Source organism: Phaseolus vulgaris, chromosome 2 (genome assembly GCF_000499845.2).
Source record: "Phaseolus vulgaris cultivar G19833 chromosome 2, P. vulgaris v2.0, whole genome shotgun sequence".
Taxonomy (NCBI): Eukaryota; Viridiplantae; Streptophyta; class Magnoliopsida; order Fabales; family Fabaceae; genus Phaseolus; species Phaseolus vulgaris.
In genome coordinates this window covers 49,066,208-49,085,685 of record NC_023758.2, presented here as the reverse complement: position 1 = coordinate 49,085,685, position 19,478 = coordinate 49,066,208, and the positions used below count along the sequence as shown (strand labels likewise).

The window sequence follows — 19,478 nt, the reverse complement described above, 5'->3', positions numbered from 1 at the left end:
TCACTCACTCACTTTCACTCATTCACTCTCTCTCTCTATATATATATATATATATAACTCTAAACAAACAAAAAAAAAAGTAATCGATAGTGAAGATTGTTAAAAGAAGAAAAATATCTCAAAATAATTGCTGAAGGATAATCATGCGACTACGATCTTTGAAAAGGTATACCTTCATCTTCACATATATTTTCTTATAGAAAAAACTAATTGAAGTATCGAACTTTCCATTGAATTTAGAATTGAAAAACCTAATTTGAAGATTTGAAAACCCTAATTTGAAAAATCGAAAACCCAAAAATTTGTAATTCTAAATTCAACCTTCGTATTACAAGAAAATGCTAACTCTTTCATGTGCAGGACTAGAGACATGTTGCTTAACAATGATTTTATCGATCACAAAAAATCGTCAACAATCAAGAATGATGATAGTAATATCAAAGACAACACTACAATAGAAGACTCTAGCTCTAACAAAGTAAAAGGAAGGTTGATGCAAAATCCAAACAAGAATCACAAGTCAGAGTCATACGATGATTTGAAATTGGATTTCTCTGCTGAACTTTTTAGCTCATTGGAGAATTACCTTCCAAAAGACATACTCAACACCTCTCGTGACAACAAGGTTAAGTACATGTACACCATTTTGCACGATTACCTACCACCAGAAACACAATACAGGGTATTATACCATTTCTCTTATTTTTTTGTGTGAATTTTGTTGCATAGTGTTTGATAAGAGGATGGAGAATTTTTAGTTGAATTTAATCTCGATATTTCACATTGATAGATATATTTGCATTGACAATACCAAATTGCTGTTAAATGCTTGTATTTGTTCTTCATTATATTATACGTGGATTCAGTATATCAAACAATTTCATCAAATTTTTTTAATATTATTTTTATATTTTATTTTTTTATACCTTTTAGTGTATTGTTATGAAATATAATTTTTGTTATTATTGCAACACACACTTTTATTATGGTTATGATGTTATTTTGATAGGACCAAAAGCAAAGAGAATACAAGCAGATGATACTATCAAATTATAAGGTATGTGATCCACAAATATTAATTGTTAGCATGATTTGCTAATTAAGAAATTCATGTTGAACTATAAAGAAAAAAAGACCACAATATTAAGTTATTAAATTAAATAAGTTTAAAAACTCTTAATAGCTTCATCTAAAATAAATTGCATTTCTTGATTTGACAAATTTTAGTTTGCCAAGTATGAAATCATAATTTCAGTAGGCATAAATAAATGCATGTGTTTATATGAGCAGGGTGGGATGAATACTAATGAATATGATTTTAATTTGATGAATACTAAGGTATATGATAATTTTAAAGTCAATTATCATGTACAAATTGGAGTTTATGAGACAATTTTTTCTCTTTAGAAAGTGTTTTGGTAGAGTGGCTATCGTGGACCCGTCTTTTGAACCATCCACTTTCTATTTGGTATTTTTCTCTTTTTATCTTGCTTTCAGGAAAATCGTTCTCCCTCTTTTTACTCACCCCTCTCTTCCACTATTGCTTTACCTAGTTTTCCTTCATTTCACTTCTGGGGTCACTATACTCTTTCCCTAAAATACCCCTCTTTTCGGGGATTATCTACTTACCCTCAACATGACATACTTTGGTGTTTGTTATGAGTTGAATAATTATTTTTATTTGATAATAGGTCGATCAATCGACTGACCTAACCGAACAGTACACAAAGTCAGTTTGCATACTTTTCCTTACTTTTAAAAAAAAATGAATATATTCTTTAGCATTTCATCATTTATTTGTTGTTATAAAATAACCATATTCCATTTCCAACATTAAATTCATAATTCATTGTCATGATTTTTATTTAATTAGACTAATATGAAAGTGATGATTTTGCAGCCTCGGTATCGAGAGATATATGTTATTGATCCTACAACTTTCTTTGTCCCAACATTTTTGAAAGCAATTAATGATAACACAAAAGAAAGCTTTAAAAGTATAATGTGTGAGCCTGCTCCAGGAATTTTTACATTTGAGATGTTTCAACCACTCTTTTGTGAGTTGTTGTTATCTGAGGTATTTATCATTTCAAATTCCAGAGAATAAACAAAATAATGTATAATTGTTTCTTGAGATATAATGTCATATTTTTTGTTTTATTAGGTTGAACATTTTGAGAAATGGGTCAACACAACAAACTTTCAAGTTATACGTCCCACTACAATGAATAAATTTGGTGTTGTACTTGATGACTTTGGCTTTCAAACCATGTTTGACAAGCTTATGGAAGGTTTTATTTGTCCCTTATCAAAAGGTTAATTAAATTTATACTTGCTCTTTATCACATGATTTGACCAATTATTAAATATGTATTTTTTTTTGTAAAAGATAGTAGTTAGTTTCTATCCTCCTTTAAAATTTCCACTTTATCCATATGTATTTTAGTTAACTCATTCTTTGTCATACAGTCTTATTTGCAAAAGTTGGTGGCTCAACTTTGGATTTTCATCATGGATTTGTTGTTGAATATGGTATAGATAAAGATGTTGACTTGGGTAAGAGTTATACTTTCTTCTCATTTCCTTCTAATAGTTCTAAGGTTATTTTACTTTTAAAATGAAATTTTATTAGAATGTATGTATAGTTTGGGTTAATAATGGTTGTTTTAGGGGGATTTTCTTTTGTTTTATGTTTGTTCTGCATGAGCTAGAAAGAAGTTAGGGTCTCTTGAGAAATGATGTTTTAGTGTTTTGTTGTGGTTCTTCATGTATTTTTCCTACATGTACTTCTGATGCTTGGTTTGGTGATTATAGAGTATGATGGAATTTTTGTTGGTAGAGTATTGAGTAGTTTGACTTTTGGCCAATTTCTATATAAAGATTGGAACACTCCTAAAATGTCTTTTTTTTTATTTTTTTTTATTCTTTGCTTATTAAAAAAACTAGACATTCATGCTACAAAATTTTAGTATCTTTTTTTGTGAATTTGTTAAGACCTATGTAATTGCTACTAAATAACCTTTTGATTGCTTATAATTTTGAAAACTTTATTCTATGCATATTGTGATTTTAACCTATGATTTAGTAAGCACCATAAAACTTTATTTGATAATTAATAATTTACATGATGTAATGTTCTTTTATTATTCAGTACACTAAACTTGATTTAGAATGTGGCTATTCATTTCATTATCTGTAATAAATGAATTAACAAATGGTGTAACATGGGTAGGTTTCCATGTTGATGACTCAGAGGTAACCTTAAACGTTTGTTTGGGTAAGCAATTTTCTGGAGGTGAATTGTTTTTTCGAGGCATACGATGTGAAAAACACATGCATACAAAAAGTCATCCAGAGGTAAGTAATTAACATGTACAAAATTAAAATTGCAGAGTTCTTTAGATTATAGAGATATATGAAAGCCTAGTGTATGACCTAGACAAAAACACATTACATGAGTTGTTAAATTGTATTTGCAAAATAGGTTTAATACTTGAAATTGGTTGTACAATTGTTGTTGTGTCGGTATAAATTATAGGTTGTTTCTCCTTGCACCAAACAAATGACTTCCTGCACCCCATCATTCTCAAAAAAATACTATTTTACTCCTTTTAAAAATGACTTCTGGATTACTGTTTTTGGAATATTTCCAGAACATACTTTCTAGAACACATTTTATGAATTCTGGATTTACCATTATGAAAATTAAAAAAATGTGTTATAGAAAGGATATTTTAGAATGATTTTTTGCCTTCGAGATTTCCTATTCTAGAAACATATTTTGCTTATGAAATCCCTATTTCAGAAATACATTTTGCTTACAGAATTCTTATTCTGGAATCATCCAAAATTGATATGACATAAAATGTAGGGGTGTAGGAAGAAAAATGTAGGGGTGCAGGAAGAAATATCCTAAATTATATATACTTTTATTTTTTATTTTTATATGGAGTTTATTATTTGAAAACAGGAGAATTTTGACTATTTCCATATTCCTGGACAAGCTGTGCTTCATCATGGTCGTCATCGCCATGGTGCTAGAGCTACAACATGGGGTCATCGAGTCAATCTAATTTTGTGGTGCAAAAGGTAATTTCATTTTTTTAATTACTATTAGTTGTTTAATTCTCACATCCATACACTGATGTGTAAAAAAGTTGCATTTGATTTTATGCTCATGTGAAGAAATATCAATTAAAGTGATAAACATGAAATAATAAGGTGTCCCAACCCCAATATTATTTCTTCTTTATTTGTTAAATAATTTTTCTAAATTAATTTGTGTAAGAATAATAATAAGGTTTCATATTGGAACTACATAACCATAGCTTTGATTAGGAGTGTCCTTTATTGAGGGATGATAGTTCTGTGGTAACTTTGAGTGGTAGAGTGTTTCGGCTGGTGTTGCTGTAGGTAGTTGACGGTAAAATTGTGGGTTTTGTTGTGCTTGGAGTTTGACGTATATGTTCCTATGTTCTGTATAAGGGTTGAATCACTTCTTAAGTGGACCACATTTATTTTATTTTTTTTGCCGATTAAAAAATAATATCCTTTATATTTCATCATTTATTCTTTCTTTACCTCTCTAAGTTGATTAATTTGAATCTATAAAGTATTTGATGTTAATCTTCCTATTTTTCATATAATGATGATGAGGGTTACATTATTTTCTATACAGTTCAATTTTCAGAGAGATTATGAAGTATAAAAAAGACTTTTCTAGCTGGTGTAGAGAGTGTTATGAAGAGAAGAGAACAAAATTGTTATTGGATGAGACTCAACTGGTAAGTAACATACATTTTTTTCTTTTGCTTGCATTATATTCAAGAAATTTGGAATGAGTGTTTCATGTAATACAAGCATATGTTTATCATTTTCTTCTCATTTCTATTGTTCTAGTAATATTAGTCCATTGTTGTTACTCAAAATAGGTTTGGTTTAATAGGTAAAGTTGATTTTGTGTGAAAACCTTAATCTGACTAAAAGTAACACTAGCTTTTGAAAAATTTACCCAAAATTTGTTAAACTCTCACAAATTCTTTAGAAAATAAAAAAATAAAAATTTTCATAAACTAAAATTAGTTTATACACAAGTTAACCTTTTCATAACAAATTTGCTTTCATGATAAAAACACCAAACATAACTAAAGTGTCAAAAACACACATGTAAGCATGTGGAGGTTATTGTTGTTTTTAAGACAAATGAACTTTAAATATTTGTTGAAAAAAAATCAATTTCTATGAATTTTGTGGCAAGTAGATGGATAAAGACTTGATGGTAATATGGTATCTACTTATATATAATTGGTAGAATAAAACTTTATTGTTATTTTTTCTCATATCTACATCAAACAATGAAAAAAAAAACACATAATTATTAGGATACATGCAAATAAAAGAAAAACATGATTTAAAAAAGTAACATAGTCATATATTTTAGTTTTGTAAGAAGGAGCTTTGTAACACAATTATTCAAGTTCCTACTTTTTAGGAGTTATAAAAGAACAAATGTAAGGATAGAACATTCTTAGTAAGTGATATTGTTACCTAAATTATTATAAACCTTAAATCCTAAACTTTATTACAAAATACATATATATGATTTGAATAGTCTCTTAATTTAAGATTTAGTTTTTTTTAATAATTTATATTATTTATTATAAATATAATGAATTTATGCTTTACAGGAACTGTCCATGGAGGAAGAAGAAACAATGGTACAACCTACTCTTAACAAGTGGAAGTGGGGGCTTAAAAAGTAATGTAACTTTAACTATTTAGTTCAAAAGAATGTGTGTATGATTCCCTCTCTAGTGTATGTAAAACTTAGAAAATTCAAGTAGGATAAATTTATTACTTGAAAATTACCTTGAAATTTTCACCAACAAATTATTACTTCTTATATTGTATAATTTATGTGATGGAATCATGAATAGTAAAGAAACTCTTCTAGTTATGAATGAAAGTAAAAAAAAAAAAGTAAGCAAACAAAATTATGAAACTTTTAAAGAAAATAAATAATAATTTTTATGTAATGAACCTTTTGTTTTAGTATAACATTAGTTAAGAAAAAATAAATAAAATTTGATATCCTTCTCTCATACAAATGGAATCATTTGAAATCACTTCTCTCAAGTTTGTAATAAGTAGAAAACTTCTTTAGTTAGGACTCTTATGTTGAGGTCTTAAGTGATGAATTATTATATTTTTTTTTATTTTCTTGAATTCGAGTGGTTTAATGTTTTTTTAGTTTCTAACATTTTTTAATCATCATCTTGATTATCTTTCTTAAAAAAATTATCTCCATTAAAACTAATTTTTATTTCTTAATATTTTATCTGAATTTCATTTTTTCTTTACTTTATTTTTTCTATAAAACTTTTAAAAACTCTGAAACCCTCGACCCAAATCCTAAACCTGAATCTAAACCCTAAATCAAACCAATTAGAATAAAAAATATTTCAGAAAACTTTTAATAATTACTTCTAACCATCAATTTTAATTCAATAATTATCTAATAATTGTGGTTAAGCATGTGTAATTCATTACTCATAAATTTTCTTTCAAAGTTTGAAATAGACACATAAATCAACACATTAACAATAGTTGGTGAAATGCTTCTTCAATATCACAAAGCATTGATGAATTGGGTAAATGCCTATAAAGTATTATACACTCTCTAGAATAATGGAGACAGTGATGTATTTGGCAATGTCTTAAGAAATAGCTGGCATAATCAAACAAAAGTCAAAATTATAACAATTTAAAAGAAAATAGTCAAATTTAATTTTGTATGTCCATTAATTTAATATGGAGCATTAAAAATTATAGCGTAAAATTAATTCAAAATTCATTAAACTTAAAGAATTACAATAGTACTTAGAAAGATTAAAAATTTACTATATAAAATTTACATGGTTTTCAAATTTTTTTAAAAGTTGTATCGTGTTAAAATGAATATTTAAATTCAAATGAATGAACTTATTTATTCCAGATTTTGATGACTATCATTTTAATTTTTTTAAAAAACTTACAAATTGCAAGTGGACGATGGAACAATATTATTTTAAAACAATGCATTGTGAAATACAATATAATTATTTATATACACATCTAGTAATACATTTATTTAAAAAATAAAGATTCATAATATTTTATCCGCTCCTTATCATATAAATATATTTTTTATAATTTAAATAAAAATAGAAAATAATTTCATTTTTAAACAATTAAAATTTGTTTTCACTCAAATAGATGTCAATTAATATTTGTATAAAATAATATTTGGTTACATATGCAATTCCTCTTTTCTATATCGATATTAGATTCATTGATTAAATCCAAAACAATTTTAAAGTAAATAATAATATTGCACTTAAATAATTTATTATAACACTTGTATTAGGCATTTTTACTAATAAAAATAATAACAAATTTCTCGTGTAATAATTTAATTAATATTAAATAATTTAGTAAAATAGTATAACATAAATGTTGGGATCTGAGGCATGGTCGATGCGGGCCCTACAAGCGCACGCGAATCATATGATCAGTGGAATTAACCTATTTTTTTAAACCAGTTTATGTGATTAAATGATAAACAAATTCATAATTAATTTATCTTATTATTACATTAATTTATATAAGAGAAATCGATTGATAATTTAAATTTGTATTAATAATGAAATTCAAATTTAATATTTTATTTAAGAGACTTGACTTTAATTGTTCTCACCAACCCCATATTGGAATAAGTTTAATTTAGAGTATAGCGGCGTGTTGAATTTAAAGTGCACCGACACACCAACAAAATAATAATAATAATAAATAATGTAAAATATTGTATTATATAATTATTTACTTATCTTTTTATATAGCTTTTTTTTTATGTGGTTGTGTAATGAATATTATATAAAAACAATTCGTGAAAAAGGAAAAGAAAAAGTGAAGGTGTTGTTTGCAAAGGCTTAAACACAATTTTTAAATGTGTGGAATATGTATCACTTATTATAGTAAAATGTTCAATTCAAAAAATATATTTCTGATAATTCGGATAATATTGACTAGAAGACGGAAACTGGAGATAGAAGCCGATTTGCTAGTCATGAATCTAACACAATTTAAAAAGTGAGAAATATATTAATTTTTTAAAAACTCAAAATTATTATATAAAATTTTATTATAATTATAAAAATAAATAACAAATCATTTTAAATCAGTTATATTAAAAATATATTGTTGGAGATCGGTTTTATGGGGTTGACTTTGGCTTAAAGTCCACTTTGTAATATGGTATCAGAGTCATTGTCGAGTATATTCTAACGAGTATTCGTTGGATTTATCATGTCACCACCCATAATATGTTATTCCATGCACGAGCTGTTGTCACTCGGGTGTGTGGTATGAGCCGGTTTTATGGGATTGAGTTAGACTTAAAGTCCACTTCTTACTACCTTATATATTTTAGAGATTATTCATATTATACATTTTTTTTAATTATATTGGTGGAAGCTCTGATTTGCATGTGCATGCTATGTGAATTAATTTCAATCATCCTCTTGGAACCTACATAAGTACGTTCGTATTATATGTTGTTCGGTGACAACTGTAACCCAGCTGTCAAAACCCTAACACCCAAACAAACAAAACCTAACAATTAATAAAGCAGCGTTCTCATTTTCACTTTTCCTTTTAATCCAAACGTGCTTTTCCTTAGCGTTAAGCACATTTTGTTTTTCTTCATTTTCTTTAACAGACGCAACAATTATAAATAATAATAACGTAATTCAACAATCACTATCCCATTAATTCATATATGATTGTTGGGGCCTTTCATCACAAAAAACAGAGACACAGACAGAAAGACATCAACAAGAAACGTTGGTGAAGATGCATCATGCGAAGACAGACTCCGAGGTCACCAGCCTCGACGCCTCCTCCACCACGAGGTCTCCACGTCGACCAGTCTACTACGTTCAGAGCCCTTCCCACGATGGAGAAAAAACCACCACGTCGCTGCATTCAACGCCGGTGCTCAGCCCAATGGGTTCTCCTCCTCACTCTCACTCCTCCTCCAGCCGTTTCTCCGGCTCCCGCAAGATCAACAACCACCCCCGCAGCCACAAGCTGCCGTGGAACAAGGACATCGACGTCATCGAAGAAGAGGGTCTTCTCCAAAACGAAGATCGCCACCGCGCGCTCTCTCGCCGGTACTATTTCCTCGCCTTCGTTCTCGGCTTCTTCCTCCTCTTCTCCCTCTTCTCTCTCATCCTCTGGGGCGCCAGCAGACCCATGAAGCCCAATGTCCTCATCAAGGTTCGCTTCCTTCGCAATTCTCAATCTTTTTTCCTCCCCTGAAATGGGTTTTCGTCAGTTCTCGATTTCACCCTCTGGGTCGTCGTTTTGCAGAGCATCAAATTCGACCATCTCAGAGTTCAAGCGGGTTCCGATTCCACCGGCGTCGCCACCGACATGATCACCATGAATTCCACCGTGAAATTCACTTACCGCAACACCGGAACATTCTTCGGGGTCCATGTCACATCCACTCCTCTGGATCTGTCCTATTCAGAAATTGTAATTGCCACCGGAAACGTAAGACCCACATGAATGAATCAACCCTTTAACTTTGTTACGCACATTAATTTCTTGAAAAATGAATTTGATCTGAATTGGTTGGTTGATGCAGTTGAAGAAGTTTTATCAGTCAAGGAAGAGTCAGAGATTGGTGAGTGTGGCAGTGATGGGGAACAAGATCCCTCTGTATGGAAGCGGTGCTAGCTTGAGCAGCTCAACGGGTGTGCCTACGGTGGCTGTGCCATTGAGATTGGGGTTTGTGATTCGATCTAGAGCATACGTTCTTGGGAGATTGGTGAAGCCAAAGTACTACAGAAGGGTTGAATGTTCCATCAATTTGGATCCCAAGAAGATCAATGTTTCACTTTCGCTCAAGCATTCTTGCGTCTATGATTGATTGAGTGCGAAATGAGGAAGGAAGAAGCAGCACATGGCAAAGAGAGTACTTGTTTATGATTCGTTGGTTATTTTTGGTGAGGAAAGTAATGTGGATACAGCTCACAGGGCAGTATCAGAGAGACGTGTTCTTTTGGACTTTTTTGGATGCTCCCAACACTGTACACTCCATGGATTCAAACACAAGATAATTAAAGACATGTTTTGGATTTGTTTTGTCCGGTTATGTTATATAGGAATATGTTGAAACAAATCTACTTATTACATAATCAAATAAATATTTATGTGCATGTTTTTTTAAGTAGAAAAATGTTCTTTTTATGAATAATTCAAAAAAAATTGTTTCTCATATTAAAAATTCATATAATAAAAGAATTTTTAAAAAGTTATTTTTTATAAAATTATGTTACAATCGTATTAAAATTGTTAATAAATATTTTTTAAACTAAATACTTTACTAATATATGTCATATAAATTTTATATAAATATAGGGTGTAGGTGTCCAAGAGTGTAGGAATTAGTTAATAATGTTTTACTTTCAATTTTTAGTAATTTCTTCTGCACCTAATTATAGGGAAAAACCGAAAATACCCTTAAAAAGTGGGAACATATAAAATTACATTTAAGATTTTTTTTGGAACACAATAATCTCTTTCGAATAAATTTTTCTGGAATATATTGTTTTCAGTTCTGAATTATTTTATTTGGAATGGAATTTTGTTTTTTTTTTTTCAGATTTTTATATCCAAAACACAAAAATCTCTTTCGAATTTATTTTTCCATAATACATTATTTTTAATTTTGGATTTTCATTCGGAATGAAAGATATTTTTGGAATTTTTGAAATTATGTTCGGTGTAGGTTCAAAAGTGTTGGGTGCAAGAAACATTTGCTTCAATTTTTTTAAGGTAATTATAGCCGCCTATAATTTTGAACATTTGTTTACATATGATTAGTTTGAGATCTATTGGGTAAGCTCCACGTCATCAAAGTAAATTCCAAACATCTAACACCAATTATTAAACCACACTTTGCTGATTCATTCAATAAAAACACATAAAATATTCTATAAATTATAATTTAGTAAAAAATCTTACAAAGCAAAAATTTGGATTTTATTACATATCTGTAGTGTACTAAAAATATACTCTGTACTTGACATCGCACGTGTTAAATGTTTTTACTTAGTACTAGCAAAAGTATTAATTAATAAATTTATTAGCAATGTTTTGCATTCTACTTTTATCAACTGCTTTCACGTAGAGTAAAATTAGTAACAAAATTAATTTTAAAAACATTATTGAGTTTTTTAAAATGTAAAAAATTAAATTAAATTCTTTGAAAGACATCAAATCGAGTGTAAATTAAAAAAATACATAATAATTTTGGTCATTTTGGTGTTTTATTTTAAAATTGGTGAAAAACTATGAAGTTCGAACAGTATCTTAAATGGTAAATTTGAGTCGGGTACATGTATTTCAAATACTGATACTTGTAAGACACATCAGTGAAATGTTTAATTCAAAAAATATTTGTTAAATTTCTAATAATTTTACACATAAAAAAATACATTAATTTTTTAAAACTCAAATTTATTGTTTAAATTTTTATTATGATTATAAAAATAAAAAATAAATTGTTTTAAACCAGTTATCAGAAACATATTTCTGCTAAAAAACACTAAAACATTCTTACACATAAATTTTTATTATCAATTTATATAATTCATAATTATATGATATAGATTCGTGTTCCAATATCTTAATTTTTAAAATTATATGTATTTTCGTGGTTTGTATTCATGTCACAAGTGTGCTGCATATGCATCTTCGAGACCAAAAGTCTCATTTTTATTTCTCACCACACTTTCTCTCTTAATATCTGAGTTGTGTTGACTTGTAATTGTGGTGGGAGTGGAAGATTTGACTGGTGCAACAATCAACCACGACTCTTCTCTGCTTCTAATTTCATCTTCATCATACCTTCTTCTGATTTTGTTGCTTAGGTTCTTGCTTCCAATTTCAATTTCAGAACCCCGCAGCAGCTTCTACTCCATTTTTCTACTGGTTTTTGTCTTTAATTATAGCTTTAAATTCCTCACCCCTATTTCTGCACAATCAACTACTGTCTGCACAATATGATATATTTTTTGCTTTTGCTTTTGTTATGCTTCTCGTTTTGTTGGGCAAAGAAACACTGTAAAATATTATTGAATAACTCTAAACTGTCACAGTTTCACCATCATTGAAAGAAAGTACTGTTATTGTGATCTTTATAAATAGAAAAAAATTGTATAGAAGCCTTGATGGGAAGCCACGGATTCAGCAATCACAATAATGGGCAGCAGCAACGGTTAGGCATAACAGAGCCTATCTCATTGGGTGGACCTACTGAATATGATGTGATCAAGACTCGTGAACTTGAGAAGGTTCCAATTTTCTTTAAATTTTTGAGCTTTTAAGTTGTTGTTACTGTGCTGAACATGGATTTCTGGATGTTCAGCACTTGCAAGATGCTGGCTTGTATGAGAATCAGGATGAGGCAGTTAGTAGGGAGGAAGTACTTGGAAGACTAGACCAGGTTGAATTTATTTTTGAATAGCACTTTTCAATCTGTGCTGTGTGATCCTATTAGATGATAAAAATCACCATAATATTTGATAAAATAGTTATAATTGATATGAAACAGTTCCTACCGAAAAGGTATTTATAACTGAAATCTAAAATATTATCTGAGATTATTTTTATATTTTTCATCATCTAATACCTATCAAGGAAACTGAACTGAGGATGTGCTGTTATAACGAGTTAGATTGTGAAAATTTGGGTCAAAACCATTAGTCGTGGGAAGGGACTAAATGAAGAACTGGTGCAAGAAGCAAATGCCAAGATTTTCACTTTTGGCTCATATCGACTTGGGGTATGAGGCTGCTTTATCTTTCAAATCTTTCCTTTTTTGCATGCACACTCATGCAGTGTACTTTAGGCATCTTTACACTCATCTTTGCACTATGTATCTATGTAACACACAAATACGAATACTGACATTAATACGACATGGATACAGATATGGACATTAATACGACATGGATACGGATATGCACTTCATGTAATATTTGAACATCTATAAACCAGGATTGTACTGTCATATATGACAAGAAGTTCCTGTAGATGAATTATGTTGTAATTATATCTTGTTCTATGTCGTTTTCAAAGAAAAATAATACTTTTATACTCTTTAAGAAATCACACACACTTTACAGTCCACTTTCATAATATAGTAATACATATTAGATTTTAGTAAAAAAAAAAAGTAAATATTATTATTTTAAGCTTTCAATTCAAATGGGTGTTTTTTGGTGTATGTCAAAATATTGTTGAAAATTGTGAAAAAAAAAATGCAAATGTTAGTTACAGCTCCAGTATATTTTACACTTTTTTCATTCAAAATTTGTAGGTACATGGCCCTGGAGCAGATATAGACATTCTTTGTGTGGGGCCAAGATATGCATCCAGAGATGTATGATAATTTGTACCATTTTTTGGTTTAAGTATAGGTTTTTGAGGCTATATATTGCTTCAGATAAAGTGTTATTTGAGTTGGCCTTAGGAAGATTTCTTTGGCGAGCTGCATAAGATGCTATCTGAGATGACAGAAGTAACAGAGTTGCACCCTGTGCCTGATGCTCATGTACCAGTGATGAGGCTCAAGCTCAATGGCGTTTCAATAGATCTTCTATATGCAAAATTATCTTTGTGGGTCATTCCTGAAGTAAGTGATTTAAGCAAGATTAATAAGGTTGAAGCTGTTTTTACACATTCTTTGGTTCTTAGTAATACTGGGTGCTGTTTGTGGGACAGAACTTGGATATATCACAGGAGTCAATATTACAAAATGCAGATGAGCAAACTGTTCGTAGTCTTAATGGTTGTAGAGTCACTGATCAGGTCTTGCGTTTGGTTCCAAATATTCAGGAGGTGCCTATAAATTTTAAAGAGTTTTTATGTTCAGCCTTTTTTGTCTTCTGTATTACGAGGTTCGGACACGTCTCTCATGGCGTGTCAGGGTCATAGACACGTATCGGACACCAACACTCGTAAGATACATATCAGTGAAGTGAAGTGTTTAATTCAAAAAATATTCTAACATGGTTCTAACACAATTTTAAAAATGAGAAATACATTAATTTTTTAAAAACTCAAATTTATTGTTTAAATTTGTATTATAATTATAAAAATAAGAAACAAATATTTTTGAACCAGTCATGAGAAACATCTTTTTGTTCCAAAAAAAGACTAAAACATATTTGTGCATATAAATCCATGTTTCCGTATCTTATATTTTAAAGATTACACGTATCTTCGTGTCTGTATTTCAGTATCGGTATCTGTGTTAGTAGCTGTGCTACATATTCCTCATCATTGTTTTTTTTTCTGAAGTGCAGAATTTTCGTACAACATTGAAGTGCATGAAGTTTTGGGCAAAGCATCGTGGTGTTTATTCGAATGTGTGACAGGGATCTTACTCTAGATTACTTGTTTGGTGTTCTTTCACTGTTTTGGCTCCAACTTCTTCACTGTTATTTCAAAGACTCAATCAATATACTAATTGGTCTACACTTGTTGGGTTGGTTTCAATTTGGTCCCATCTTTTGAGATCAACCCCATAACAATGGAAAGAATTAATATATTATGCCTATTTCTAATGTTCTAATTACTCAGTTACTTAATGTGCAGGTTACAGGTTTTCTTGGTGGTATAAACTGGGCATTGCTTGTTGCACTAATATGCCAGCTTTTTCCTAATGCAGTGCCCAATATGTTAGTGTCTCGATTCTTCAGAGTATATACCAAGTGGCGTTGGCCAAATCCAGTAATGCTTTGTGGCATTGAAGAGGGGTCACTTGGCCTTCAAGTTTGGGACCCTAGAAGACATCCCAAGGATAGATCCCATCTAATGCCAATAATTACTCCTGCTTATCCTTGCATGAACTCTAGCTACAATGTGTCCTCAAGTACATTGCGTATTATCATGAAGGAATTTCAGAGGGGAAATGAAATATGTGAGGTATGGTTCTCTATTTATAAAATGGTGAGCCATGGTGCTATGAGTTGGCTTCATGTTCTCTTAGAAATTTCACGTCGATTAGAGATTATGACATTTTATAATATATAAGTAGATAGAAATCTCAAGTTTTATGAGATTGAGTTAGACTTAAAGTTTATTTCTTAATATGGTATCAAGTCATTTTGAATCTATCCTAACAATTGTTTGTTGAGTTTATCAGGTCATCCATTATCGGATCACCCATAATATATAGTCACACACGAGTTGATTGATAAATTTATGAGGTTAAATTAGGCGTAGTGGTGTACCCTTCATTAGGCTGTTCATTTTCTTGCATTTTGACAATCTTACCACTACTTTTTCTTAACAATGATTTTTATACTTACTGTGATAATTGAGTCGCCTAATGCTATGCCTCTCATATTTGTAGGCTATGGAGGCTAACAAGGCTGATTGGGACACTCTTTTTGAGCCTCATCCCTTTTTTGAAGCTTATAAGAACTATTTGCAGATAGACATATCAGCAGAGAATGCAGATGATCTTAGAAAATGGAAAGGGTGGGTTGAGTCTCGCCTGCGCCACTTGACATTGAAAGTATGCCATTGTCCATTGTTTTTTGTTTCACATATTTTTTCCGAAAAATGTTACTTTTTACATCTATAAATCGAAAGATACCCGTTTATAACTATGATTTGTTCAAGATACCAGTTTACAACTGTGATTTGTCCGAGATACTCAGTTTAAAATTGTGATTTATTCAGTACAATTCTAAAATTGGTTCATTTCAGCAAAAGAATATTTCTTCTATGTTACAGTATTGTCAATGTATCAACACTCATTTAACTTAACTGTTGTCTAAACATTTAGATTGAGAGGCACACCTATGACATGCTTCAGTGTCATCCACATCCTGGTGACTTTCCTGACAAATCCAGACCTTACCACTGCTCCTACTTCATGGGACTACAACGTAAGCAAGGTGTTCCTCTGAGTGGTGCTCAGAAGTTTGATATAAGACCAACTGTTGAAGAATTTAAGCATTCTGTGAACATGTACACTCTATGGAAACCTGGAATGGATGTCCATGTCTCCCATGTGAAACGTGATAGTATACCCTCCTTCGTTTTTCCTGGTGCTGTTAGACCTTCACACCCATCTAAAGTAACTTGGCACAGTAAGAGGAGTTCAGAATTAAGTACTTTTGGCCATGCTCATGCAGAAGAGTCTGAAGAAGGTAAAGTTTTTGTATTGGGAGGAAATGGTGATAGGAAGAGAAAAGTAGGTGAAGATAGTGTGGATACCTTGAGAAGTTCGAAGTCCCTTGCATCTTTGTCTCCCTGCAGCAGGGAAGTTGATGAAGATGGAAATCCTGATAGCATTGGTAGTTGTTGGTATGAGAAATGTGATGACTCAGAAATGAATGGTAGTGGTGAAGAACAGGGTGAGAAACCTGATTTGGAAGATGGTGAAAAGGTAGCCATTGAGAAGATTAAGTGTGGTCCATGTGATTCACTTGCACAGCATGTCTTTTCAGAGGAACCTGATGAGCTCACACCACCATTATTAACTGAGATGCCTCCACCTGTGCCACAGAAGAAGCCCCTTATCAGGTAAACTGTAGAAACAACATAATCAAATTATATATATATATATATATATATATATATATATATATATAACAATAAATTTATTAAATAATAATTAATATTAGATAACAAAAATATTATTCACTATACTAACTAAAAACTATTTAGAAATTAAATAAATATCAGTATCTAAAATAATTTTTATTATTAATAAAAATTTATAAAATAATTTTTAAATTGGTATTTAAATTAGCTACTAATGTTTTAGATTATAAATGAGTCTCAATTAGTCTTTGAGAGACTAATTTATAATATAAAATATTAGTAAATAAAATCTTAGTAATTAATAGTTAAATATCAATTTAAAAACTACTTTATCAATTTTTATTAAAATAAAAACTATTTTAGATACTAATAATTTTTTTAATCTTTAGAATGGTTTCTAATTTAGTTCAATAGTAATTAATTATTTTGGTTACAATTTAATAATTTTCTTGTAGTTATATATATCGTTTTAAATTCTTTTTTAAAAGTAATAATATTCTGTCTACATATTACTTTAATTTTATATTTTTTTTATCTCATTTTAAGTATTTTAAGTTTCTTAATTTTTGAAGATGATTTCATGATATCAAAGATCAAATAATTATTTGTCTCTGTTTTTTAACTTTGATCTTGTAATGTGATTACAATTTGCATTTTAAAATCAAATTAATTATTAATTAAATCTTATAAAATAATTAAATATTAATTAAATTACATGATATTTTAATTTTATTGGTATAATTGATTAATTGAATTGGTTAGTTATGATAAGAATTCTTAAAAAGTTATGATAAGATGAATTGTGTTATTATTGAATATTTAAATTGACATTTTCATTCTCATCTTCTTAAGTTTTCTTTTTCAATTATGCAGTGCTTTACATTTTCAATCGCTTAAACCCTCAAATGTAGAGTTTCTACATGAAAAGTATTAAATTAAATAATATGCATGTATAGTATAAGAACCGTCTAATAAATTTTAGAGAAAACTTATAAGTTTTGGTTTCAAGAAAAATAATAATGTATAGATAGAGCTTCATTAACACTTCTTAGGGAGAAAAATAAAAATGAAAAGTAAAATTATTTCTGTATTAGTTAAAATAAATTTTGAAACTTATTTTATATTAACTTCTTCAAAAGTATAATTTTAAATTGTGTAAAAGCTAATTTTAATTACTTTTTTTTTTCTAAACCTAGGTTTTTCAAAAGAGTGCTTATTTCTCTTTGTGATCTCGGTGAAATTTAGGTGGTTAACTATTATTTTTTCTTATTTACAGGTTGAAGTTCACCTCTTTAGGAAAAGCTGGTGATTGAAGTTCCCCTTCTGATCAAAAGTTGGTGATTGAAGTTCCCTAACCCTGATACGATACGTATAGAAATATAAATATGTATAATCTTTAAAATGTAGGATATGAAAACACAAATTTATATATTATATAGTTATGAATTATATAAATTGACAATACATATATAGAAATATGTATAATCTCTAAAATGTAGGATAAAGGGACACAAATCTATATATTATATAATTACAAATTATATAAATTGACAATAAACAATACAAGAAAATCATGAAATAGAAACCAACTTTTAGAGACCAAAATAATTAGTTGCAATAGTAATGTTTTAACTACCAATTATTTAGTTTCTAAATTTGGTAGCAAAAATCTTAGTTGTTAATTAAATACCAATTTATAAACTATTTAATAATAATAAAAACTAATTTAGAAACCAATTTTCTTTTAGTTTCTAAAATAGTCTCTAATTTAGTTACTATTGCAACTAATTATTCTGGTTTATAAAAATTTGTTTCTATTTTATGATTTTCTTGTAGTGAAAGATTTATGTGCACAAGTATGTTTCAGTTTTTTTTAACAGAAAAATATTTCTCAGGACTGATTCAAAATGATTTGTTCCTTATTTTCATAATCATATTATAAATTTATACAATAAATTTGATTTTTTAGAAAATTAATGTATTTTTTAAAAAAATTATGTTAGAACTAGAATTTCAAGAAATCCAACAAATATTTTTTGAATTTGACATTTCACCAATACATGTCCTACGAAGTGTCATGTCGATGTCCGATACGTGTGTTCGACACTCCAAGTCTCATAGGTTGTGACACACTTCAAGACTTTTCTACTCCTGATAATACAGATAGATATTAGTAAATAAATTGGTATAAAAAATAAAAAAATGTTTTTGTCCTTATAAGGTCGAGATCCTAATAGAGTGACTCCTTTTATCTTCGTCTTTCAGAAAATTACCGTTAATTATAAATTTATAGATTATATTTGAATTATAAAATTATTCGACTTTCTCAACTTAGAAGAGACATTTGATTTCTGGACAATCCAATAGACCAGTTTCTATTGTGACGGATATAATCACACTAAAATCAAATGTCTCATTAATTATTAGACGATAACTTCTAACATTAAACAAATTCTAAACTAAATTTAATATTTTGATGAATCATGATTTAATTATTCAATCAATAAAATTTATATTTTTCGCCCATTTTATTTTATATGCTGTATTGTTAATATTTTTCACATTGTTTATTAACCCTGGTATTATTTAAATAGGCCCATTTCATAATGTAATTTATTATAATTTATAAAAAATCTTTTAAAATTTTCTATTAAAACTACAGTTAGTTAATAATAAATAATTATTTAAATTAAGAATCATTTATCAAACTTTCCTAATAAATCTATTTTTTAATTATTCCTACTCAGATAAATTTCACATTAATTTTTTATAGTAACAATTTTAAATTAAATGATAATAACAATTAT

General features: G+C 29.1%; 3 protein-coding genes across 5 annotated transcripts; all 3 read left to right on the top strand.

The window, feature by feature from the left end:
• Positions 1-369: 369 nt before the first annotated feature.
• Positions 370-5,762, top strand: LOC137809558 (2-oxoglutarate and iron-dependent oxygenase domain-containing protein CP2-like). Its single transcript, XM_068610662.1, has 9 exons — positions 370-682; positions 1,010-1,057; positions 1,901-2,077; positions 2,165-2,315; positions 2,470-2,556; positions 3,233-3,357; positions 3,971-4,089; positions 4,679-4,784; positions 5,688-5,762. The coding sequence occupies exons 1-9, from the start codon at positions 371-373 to the stop codon at positions 5,760-5,762; spliced, it is 1,200 nt and encodes a 399-aa protein (XP_068466763.1). The 5' UTR covers position 370.
• Positions 5,763-8,693: 2,931 nt separating this feature from the next.
• On the top strand, positions 8,694-10,183 carry LOC137813001 (uncharacterized). Its single transcript, XM_068615278.1, has 3 exons — positions 8,694-9,315; positions 9,409-9,594; positions 9,689-10,183. Exons 1-3 carry the CDS (start codon positions 8,890-8,892, stop codon positions 9,971-9,973), a joined length of 897 nt encoding a protein of 298 aa, XP_068471379.1. The 5' UTR covers positions 8,694-8,889; the 3' UTR covers positions 9,974-10,183.
• A 1,642-nt stretch (positions 10,184-11,825) lies between these two features.
• On the top strand, positions 11,826-18,137 carry LOC137813000 (nuclear poly(A) polymerase 1). 3 transcript variants are annotated; one of them, XM_068615275.1, is made up of 11 exons: positions 11,826-12,401; positions 12,476-12,553; positions 12,785-12,892; positions 13,430-13,492; positions 13,583-13,744; positions 13,834-13,947; positions 14,418-14,480; positions 14,710-15,039; positions 15,470-15,634; positions 15,908-16,650; positions 17,948-18,137. In XM_068615275.1, exons 1-11 carry the CDS (start codon positions 12,279-12,281, stop codon positions 17,982-17,984), a joined length of 1,986 nt encoding a protein of 661 aa, XP_068471376.1. In that variant the 5' UTR covers positions 11,826-12,278; the 3' UTR covers positions 17,985-18,137. The 3 variants fall into 3 exon arrangements, with proteins under 3 accessions (XP_068471376.1, XP_068471375.1, XP_068471378.1); XM_068615274.1 differs by having other exon boundaries at positions 13,834-13,950; XM_068615277.1 differs by lacking the exon at positions 12,785-12,892 and having other exon boundaries at positions 11,875-12,401; positions 13,834-13,950.
• The last annotated feature ends 1,341 nt before the right edge of the window (positions 18,138-19,478 follow it).

Coding starts and splice junctions, on each gene's coding strand:
- LOC137809558 (XM_068610662.1), top strand. CDS start 371: ATGTTGCTTAACAATGATTTTATCGATCACAAAAAATCGTCAACAATC. Junction 4,090..4,678: donor CTAATTTTGTGGTGCAAAAG/GTAATTTCATTT, acceptor TTTTCTATACAG/TTCAATTTTCAGAGAGATTA. Junction 4,785..5,687: donor TATTGGATGAGACTCAACTG/GTAAGTAACATA, acceptor TATGCTTTACAG/GAACTGTCCATGGAGGAAGA.
- LOC137813001 (XM_068615278.1), top strand. CDS start 8,890: ATGCATCATGCGAAGACAGACTCCGAGGTCACCAGCCTCGACGCCTCC. Junction 9,316..9,408: donor AGCCCAATGTCCTCATCAAG/GTTCGCTTCCTT, acceptor GTCGTTTTGCAG/AGCATCAAATTCGACCATCT. Junction 9,595..9,688: donor TTGTAATTGCCACCGGAAAC/GTAAGACCCACA, acceptor TGGTTGATGCAG/TTGAAGAAGTTTTATCAGTC.
- LOC137813000 (XM_068615274.1), top strand. CDS start 12,279: ATGGGAAGCCACGGATTCAGCAATCACAATAATGGGCAGCAGCAACGG. Junction 12,893..13,429: donor TTGGCTCATATCGACTTGGG/GTATGAGGCTGC, acceptor CAAAATTTGTAG/GTACATGGCCCTGGAGCAGA. Junction 14,481..14,709: donor ATCGTGGTGTTTATTCGAAT/GTGTGACAGGGA, acceptor CTTAATGTGCAG/GTTACAGGTTTTCTTGGTGG.